The 8,204-nt window shown below is 62.6% G+C and overlaps 2 protein-coding genes across 11 annotated transcripts; both read right to left on the reverse strand.

The window, feature by feature from the left end:
- Window positions 1-880: 880 nt before the first annotated feature.
- Window positions 881-4,619, reverse strand: FANCE (FA complementation group E). 10 transcript variants are annotated; one of them, XM_034069951.1, is made up of 11 exons: window positions 4,556-4,619; window positions 4,225-4,451; window positions 3,254-3,872; window positions 3,127-3,171; window positions 2,837-2,908; window positions 2,624-2,767; window positions 2,423-2,546; window positions 1,803-1,878; window positions 1,653-1,719; window positions 1,287-1,573; window positions 881-1,159 (listed from the first exon to the last, which is right to left on the reverse strand). In XM_034069951.1, exons 1-11 carry the CDS (start codon window positions 4,580-4,582, stop codon window positions 1,156-1,158), a joined length of 1,692 nt encoding a protein of 563 aa, XP_033925842.1. In that variant the 5' UTR covers window positions 4,583-4,619; the 3' UTR covers window positions 881-1,155. The 10 variants fall into 10 exon arrangements, 9 of the variants coding, with proteins under 9 accessions (XP_033925842.1, XP_033925844.1, XP_030898788.2 ...); XM_034069953.1 differs by having other exon boundaries at window positions 4,225-4,473; window positions 4,556-4,571; XM_031042928.2 differs by lacking the exon at window positions 4,556-4,619 and having other exon boundaries at window positions 1,287-1,381; window positions 1,448-1,573; window positions 4,225-4,546.
- Window positions 4,620-5,016: 397 nt separating this feature from the next.
- LOC101880518 (probable E3 ubiquitin-protein ligase makorin-1) lies at window positions 5,017-7,666 on the reverse strand. The gene is made up of 8 exons (XM_005142189.3): window positions 7,614-7,666; window positions 6,993-7,112; window positions 6,621-6,919; window positions 6,325-6,407; window positions 6,007-6,227; window positions 5,671-5,781; window positions 5,470-5,599; window positions 5,017-5,394 (listed from the first exon to the last, which is right to left on the reverse strand). The coding sequence occupies exons 1-8, from the start codon at window positions 7,664-7,666 to the stop codon at window positions 5,248-5,250; spliced, it is 1,164 nt and encodes a 387-aa protein (XP_005142246.2). The 3' UTR covers window positions 5,017-5,247.
- Between the last annotated feature and the right edge of the window lie 538 nt (window positions 7,667-8,204).

Here is an 8,204-nt window from a genome sequence, read left to right on the forward strand (position 1 = left end):
TCTGATACAAAAAGCCTCGCAGATCACTGCTGCATCACCAGAAATCAGCTTGGCCAACGCGCACAAAACATACCCCTTGTGCCCTGGTGCCTTCGAGCCACGATAAAAGTCCCAATGGTAAATTAAACCTGGCCCACAATGACAATATTCAAAAGTCTCAGATCAGTTTCTGCCTTAATTCAGCCACGTGTTAAGGGCATTAAGAACACAGACCTGCAAACTCCATCATGCCATATTGCTTCCTAGGTGTTCTGAGCCACCACCGTGCTGGGAAAATCACTTCCCATAGAAAGTGTGTGGGCAAGATGACTTCACTTTGGCTACCGGGATGCCCCTGTGGGCAAGGAGAGGGGAGCTCGGCCAGCTTTAGAGACTCATAGAACCATTTGCTGGCCCAAAACCCGTCTGTTAGAGAGCACACAGCGAACACCGGGCAGCGGCTCCTCCGTGCGGGCATCACGGCAGCACCCCGGGGATGCCAACACTGCTCCAGCAGTAATGGATGTGTCCCCCCGTTAAAACCTCCACCTTCATGGCACAGACCATCTACAAGAGTCACCTTGACGCAATTTTCCCCCTCCAGCCGATGCTCACCCCGACCACCCCTCACACCCGTGGGTTCTCTGCCGACGAGGGGAACCCAGCAGTCCGAGCGGCCCTGAGGGTCCAACAGCCCAGCCCTGCACAGCTCCAGCTCTGCCGCCATCTTGGGAGAGGCGTGGAGGGAGCCGCCATCTTGAGTGTGGCAGGACAGGGAGGCGAGAGCGCCATCTTGGGTGTGAGGGGACGGGTCCACGGGGGCGCCATGTTGAGTGTGACATAGCATCCAGGGAACATCACTCAGACACAGAGCAAACAGAGACAACAGGAAAGACATTCATTGTTTAACCAAGAAACTTTCATCTTCCAGCCTAACGGCATGTGTGGGGCTGGGACGGTGCTTCCCAGTGACAGCCCCCCTCAGCCTAGGCTGGCCAAGCACAAGGCTCCACTGCGAAGCCCCAGGCAAAGGCAGTGGTGCTCTGGTCCCAACCCACACACGCTGGGTCTCCATCCCTCTGGTTGTGAGCCCAGGGAGGCACTGGGCTGCAGCCACCACCGCCTAACAGCAGGCTCTGCCCAAGGCAGCCATCGCTTCATGGTTCTCTTTGGTGCTCACCTGGGCAAAGGACGAGAGAATGTCACGGACAGGGAACCCCACCGGCACCATGCTCAGCACCACGCTCAGCATGGCTGAAGCAGGTCCTTGTCTGTTCCCCATCCCCAGAGCACAGCATCCTCCTCACCTGCCTGCCTCCAGCACCGCCTGCAGTGACCTCCGGAGAGCCGCATTGCTGTGGGCCAGCGCGGCAGCCAGGCTGCTCCGGTGGCACGGGCTGACCTGTGGGGACAGGAGCCAGGAGCTGCACTGCCACAGACCCCGGTGCCCACACCCGGCCCCACTCACCTGGTCGGGGTACATGGTGAGCACGGCCATCACCAGCCTGGTGTATGCCAGCGACGTGCCGAGGGCCGGGGCCTGCCGGCACAGCGCCAGCACCAGGACATCGAAGAGCTCTGGGGGCAGCTCCTCCTGCAAGAGCCCCGAGCACGGAGGTGACCAAGTCCTTGCTGCAGCCGGCAAGGAAACATGGGGGACAAGGGGCCCTCACCTGCCGGCCCAGCACGGCCTGAACTATCGGCAGCAGCTTCTCTGACAAAGGCACCTCCAAGACCTGGCTGCAGAGGACAGGGAAGAGCAGATGGATGCTCCCGTGGAGCTCCGGGTGGATGGAGCTGCTCCCTCAGCTGCCACCTCCCACCTCAGCACCAGGCGCACAGAGTCCGGCTCCAGGCACTCCTCCACCAGCTCACACACCAGCTTGGTCTGCTCAGCACCTGCAAGGGTAAAGCAGAAGGGGCAGAGCCTGAAGAGGCTGCCACATCCATGGGGATGTGCACAACCCTCCCTGGCAGCCCTTCACACAGGGGTGCACCCAGGAAGCATGTGCTGCTCAGGATAACCCTGTGCCCATCTGCAGCAGGGGGTTAGTTCGCACCAGTCCCTAGGAGAAGGGGATGCTGCTGTGGCAGCAATCCCTGCAGGACCTGCTCACACCAGCAGAGCCTGCCTGTGGTGGTTCTGGCCCCAGCATTAGGAGCTGGCAGGAACCCTCTAGTCCATGGAGGGGGATGGCAACTTCCCCTGGGGAGAGCTGATGCTGGGAGCAAGCCTGGCATCTGTAAACCCATCTCCCATCCTAACTCCCAAGTGTTCACCTGCCCAGATAAACCCAGCACTATTCCTCCATGGTTTCTAATGTATTTTGGGCAATAAATATCTCCCAGGAGGAGGGAAGCTGGGGCTCCCCTTCCTGATGGATGCACCCCATGACCCCTCTCCATTTGCTACCAGACAAAGCCTCCTGTGAGCCCATCACACCTTCCCCAGGCTCCTGCAGGACCGCAGCCACCAGGACACGACAGAAGGGCTGGGAATACTTGGAGCAAAACGAAGTGAGGGCAGCCATAAGGTGTCGGGAGGGCGGCTGGGTGAGGGACAGGACCTAGGGACAAGGGAAGGCTGATGGGGATGGTGGGGAGGGCAGCGGGGCCGGGAGGTCCCTGCTGCTCTCACACGTACTCGCCTGAGGAAGAGCTGCTGTGCCAGGGTGGCTGCGCTGCTGTAGCTGAGCTCAGGGCTGAGAGCCACCAACCAGCTGCAGAACCGCAGCAGGAGGTGCTCCGGGCACGTGGGGAGCTGCAGGAAGGAGCAGAGCCCCTCGAGCTGGGGGGGGCAGAGGTGCATTAGGGACACTGGGGACAGCAGCAGTGCAGTGGGAATGCTGAGCCTCACCTGGGCAGGAGAGCAGCTGTTCAGGATGTGCAGCTCAGGAGGGATGCTGAGATCCGGGTGCTGGAGGGAAACCTTGAGTAGCAATAAACCAAGCACAAAATACAGCTCCAGGGCTTTTGTCCTCACTGCCACCCCCTGCCCTGGCCCACAGGGTGCCCATAGACAGCAAACTCCTGTGGCAGCAGCCTCCAGCCATTGCTGTAAGCCCACCTCCTCTTCCATCCCTTCCAGAGCCCGTCTTGAGCCCATTGAGACCACCAGCTCCAGGAGACAACAGAAGCAACACTTACACTGGACTCCTTCTGCAGCAGCATCTTCAGTCTTGGTCCATGCAGCTGAAGAAAATGAGATGAAGGAGCAGGAACCAGAGTGTAACAGCTCAGGGGCTGGAAGGGGGAAGCCAACCCTGGCCGGTACCTGGAGAAAGGACTGGACCTCCACTGCCACCTCTGCCTGGGACATCTTCCTGGGAGCTTCCTGCTGGGAGCCTTTGGGAGCAGCCCCACATGGGCTTTGTGCAGATCCATCTCCTGAGGGCTCCCCTGGCATCTCCTCTTCCATCCCCACATCCCCAACCTCCTGCATCCCCAGGGGGTCAAACACCTCCTCCAGCAGCACCCTCTTCCCTTCTCTCTCCCCATCCAACCCCAGGCTCTCCTCTGACGCTTCCTTGTGCTTCCCACCCTGAAGCATGGAGTCAGCCCCATCCCCAGTGCCACTGGGCTGTTTGCTGAAGCACCAATTCAGTTTCCTTCGCCCCCCTGGATTGTTGTGGCCAATTCTCTGGCCCAGGCACCTGAGCTGCTGCTGGCACATGGAAGACAAGGGAGCAGGAGGTGGGCAGCACGCTGCTGCCCTGGTTTCCTGCCGGAGCAGCTTCCCCAGCGCCTGCACCCAGGGATCCGCATGGGAATCCTGCTCCAGAGCCTGCAGCAGCTGATCGAGGCAGGGCCCCGGCACCAGAGCCTGCACCACGAGCAGCAGGGAGAGGAGGTTTCTCTGGCACACAACAGGGAGCAGCAGCAGCCGCGGCTTCCTGGGTAAGGGAGAAAAGGGAAGGACGACACATGAGAGTAAATCCCTACATCCTTGTTTCCCGTGGAGCAGAGTCTAATGGGTCCAGAACACAAGAGGAGGCAGAGAACACAGAGTCCAACTCCCTGCTCCTCAGGATGGCTGAGAGCATCATCCAAATGTCCCTTGAACTCCGAACCCAGGTTCAACCATACCTTACACCTTCACCAGCTTTTGCAGACAAGGACCAGCAGGTCCCTGCCACAACCCTGAATCACTACAGACCATGGGGAAGAGGATGTGCAGTGCTGAACCGGGCACCTGACACCCCAAACCTCCTCCAACCCACCCAGGTTTGGGAACATCCAACTCACACAGCCAGGGCCCCCTCCGGCCCGTCCAGCACAGGCTCCTGGGCGCACAGGGCTGCAGTAAAGCTCTGCCAGGGGAACATGGGCCCCGGTTCCTGTCCGGGCTGGACCCGCTGCAGCATCCGGAGCGCAGCCAGGGTTCCATGGGAGCCGGAGGCCAGGGCATGGAGCAGGAGGCGGCTCCGCTTCTCCAGGCTCTGCAGCCAGCGCGGCCCGTGGGGCTCCATCCCCTGCAGGGGAAGGGGGAGAGGCCTCACATGGGCGGACGGGTCCATCCAGGACACGCTCCGGAGCAAACCTCCCCCCCCCAGCTCCGGTCTGGGGCTGCCCTTACCTGCAGGGGCCGTGGGTGCAGGAGCATCCCCGAGGAGCCCCCCCAGGCTCTCGCTCACCGGGACCCGCTGGGTGCTGCCCCCCCCCCCCCCCCCCGGGGGCCCTGGGTTATCCCAGCGCCCCCCCCGCAGGGAAGGGACAGGAGCGTGCCCGGTGCCGGTGTCCGGACCCCGCACCAGCCCCACTTCCGGGCCCACCCCTTTGGAAAAGCGCGCCACATATGCAAATCAACCGCCCATGAACGTTAGGTCATTATGCAAACGAGCCCTTAAAGGCGAACCCCGCATCCCCCAGAGCACAGCGCGGCGGTGGCCGTTCAGAGCCCACTTTATTTCATCACGTCCACGTTGGCTAAAAGCAGTTTAAAACAGGACCCTCAGCCCCCCCCCCCGTGTGCACCAAACCCAACCCCGGCCCGGCCCCCACCACCAAGGTGAGGGCAGGAGAGGAGCCTGTGCCCCACTGCACTGAGATCCCCCCAGCTCCATCACCCCCTGGCTCCCCGTGGGATGTGGGACGTGCTGGGGGTCCATGAACACGGAGGTGATTTCCCCATCCCACCCCATCCAGGGTGCAGCACCCCAAACCGATGTTAGAAGCAGCCCAACACATCACAAGCTGATGCTTCCCCCTCCCAGAGGACATTCCCTTGCCACCAAGAGTGGGGCACCCCCTGTGCAGCACCCCACAGCTTTAGTCAGAGTCGCTGAATTCCACAAGGAGCATCTCGTGGCTGCATCTGGAGTATGGGAAGTCTGCCTCCACCACGGCCATGCTGAGAGCCCACTGCAGCATGCAGAGCTCCTCATCCTCCTCGTCAGAGCTCTCCGAAGAAGGCTCCTGCAGCACAGCACACAGGATGAACCCCAGCCTGGAGCCGTGCCCCAGCCCCCCCCGATGGGCCACCCCACTTACCACGGGCACCCTTGGGTGCTGCTGCCTGCGTCGTGGTGGCTGGTGGGCAGGCAGCTCGTGCAGGTAGATGCAGTCGGACTTGAATGGGCAGCACCCGCGGTTCCGGGCAAAGAACTTGCACCTGATTTTCCTATGGGATCAAAGCACAGTTGCGGGTACAGGTCCTGGAGCAGCGCAGAGCCCATAGTGCCGCACACTTACCCTGTCCGTGCCCTGAAGGTCTTGATGAGCTTCTCCTTCTCAGCCCCCTCCGAGACCCAGTATTTGTGGGGGATGTAGTAACTGGAGGTGACGCGGCATTCTGGGCAGGCCCTGCCAAAGGAGATGGGTGCACGTCCCAGAAAGGGAGCAGGGAGCATGGGCCAGCACCCACACTGCCCGATCCCACCTCTACAGCCTCATCCAGCATCCCCAACCCCATCGCAACACCCAAATGCCCATTCCCAAAGGGAAGTTGCTCCCTCCCAAGACCCAGGAGGACCTCAGGGTGCAGGAAGGGTGACGGTGACCACCCCCCACATCCCCATCCCCGCTCACTTGATGATGGTGCTCTGGAAGTCGCGGCTGCGGCGCCACTTGCGGATGCAGCCCAGGCAATACGCGTGGCTGCAGTTGGGGAGGATCCCGAAGAGCCGCTCCTCTGGAGCCAGCTTCTCGTACACCCGGTCCATGCAGATGCCGCACACCACGGCCTCACTCCGGGCCCTCAGGGCCTCGCTGGACACCGGCGCTGCCGCAGCACCCGGCTCCTTGGGGACCTGCGAGTGGAGCCACACAGCATTGCCCATTGCCACTGCCCCGCAGGGACTGGCACGGGGCAACAGGGGCTCCCCAGAGCAGGAGACCCCAGCCCACCTCTGCGAGCTCAGTCCTTGGCACCGTCTCCTTCCCAGGGTCAGAGGAGTTGGGATCCAGTGCCAGCACTTGTGCCCGGGAGCCTGCAGGCAGGAGAGCCCTCAGAGCACAGCACATCCCACCCCACCATCCAGAGGCAGCATGGCTGCTCCAGAGCACAGCTGCGGTCCCAACCCCAACAACAGCTGCTGCCCACGTCTGGGCATTGCCCACAGATGGAGGGAGGTGGGGAAACAGGTGCCTAGAGTGCAGCACCATGGCCAACCACCGCAGTACCCTCAGCCCCAGGCACCTACCTGAGCCCCCCCGCGCTCGGGCAGGGACGGCCGCTCCACCGACAGCCCCCCGAGGAACATCTCCAGGCGCAGGGATCTTCTCCTTGGCTTTCTTTCCCCCCCGAACCTCCACACTTGGGAACTTGAAGGCCACGTGTGCCATGCTGGGGGCAGGGGGGGCCAAGCTGCGCTGGGCTCCCCCCCAGCCCTGGGCCATGGCCACGGGCACAGCCTCCGAGCCCCAGTAGCTGCGGGGGACAGGGGCTATGGGGCCATAGCGGATCCTCGCCGGCACCGGCTCCTCTCGGATGTGCTGGTAGCTGGACAGACAGAGGTCCGTGAGCCCAGCAGGGCCCCTCCGGTGGCCTCAGCCCCTCCTCGCTGCCCCTTTACCTGCAGCGCTCTCCGTAGCTGCAGAAGCCGCTCTGGAAGTACCTGCAGGTCGGGGCTGCCTTCCTGACGTGCGAGAAGCGGCAGTTGTGGCCCCAGCGACAGAACCCACGGGCGAAATCCCTGACGGGGGGAGCAGCGGCAGGGCCGGGGTCAGAGCTCGGGGTCCGCCCGGGGAGCCCCCGGCTGCGGTCTGCGCTCCGGAGCGCTTCCCAAGGGCAGATCCCTGCGGGAGCCGGGGCTCTCCCTGCCTCACCCAAAGCCCGGGGCTGGGGTGTCCGGGGGGGCCGGAGCATGGGGATGGGATCTCCCGAGGGCTGGGGGAGCAGGGAGCCCCACTGGAGTATGGGAGGCATGGAAAGGGGCAGGGATCCTCAGCCTGGGGCTGGCAGGGAGGGGGGAGCCCATCGGGGTGCTGCTGGGAACCCTCAGCTGCGGAGCAGGGGAGCCAGACAGGACAGACTCCATCCCCTCCATCCCCTCACCCTCCAGAGGACACAGGAAAGGGGGTTCAGGGGCAGCACAAACCATCCCTGTCCCCAGAGTGAGGGGCTCACAGCCCCATCTCCAGCCCTTCTCCCACAGAAGCTGCTCCCAGCCTCCCCTTTCCCCTCAAAGTCCTACCAGCACAGGGGTCTCCGGCAGCCCCCGCGGGCCACCAGGAAGCCCGGCTCCATCTCCTCCTGGCAGCACGAGGCTGGGCCACCTCCGGGGACTACTTGTGGCCTTGGCCCGTGCCCTGCTTTTGGCTGGGACAGAGTTACTTTTCCTCCCAGGAGCCTGCAGCGTGTTTTGGATTTGGGGTGAGAATAGGGCTGATAACACACGGATGGTGTACTTGTGGCTGAGCTCTGTTTACACTGAATCAAGGACTTCTCAGCTACCCAGGCTGCTGCAGCAGCACCGATGAGGGGGCACAAAGAGCTTGGAGGGGACACAGTGGGGACAGCAGCCACCACTTCCCAGAGGGATATTCCAAGACCATACAATGTGGTGCTCAGGATATAAACTGGGGGGGAAAGTGGGCTGGGGGCTGCTGCTGCTGCGGGATGGGCATCAGTCAATGAGCAATCACATGGAGCAATCAAGGGGAGACATTAGAGCAGCTCCAGAGCGTAAAAGGGGTACAAGGAACCTGGAGAGGGGCTTGGGACAAGGGCCTGTAGGGACAGGCCAAGGGGAATGGCTTGAACCTGCCCAAGAGAGGGGAGACTG

This window comes from Melopsittacus undulatus, chromosome 16 (assembly GCF_012275295.1).
Source record: "Melopsittacus undulatus isolate bMelUnd1 chromosome 16, bMelUnd1.mat.Z, whole genome shotgun sequence".
Classification (NCBI taxonomy): domain Eukaryota; kingdom Metazoa; phylum Chordata; class Aves; order Psittaciformes; family Psittaculidae; genus Melopsittacus; species Melopsittacus undulatus.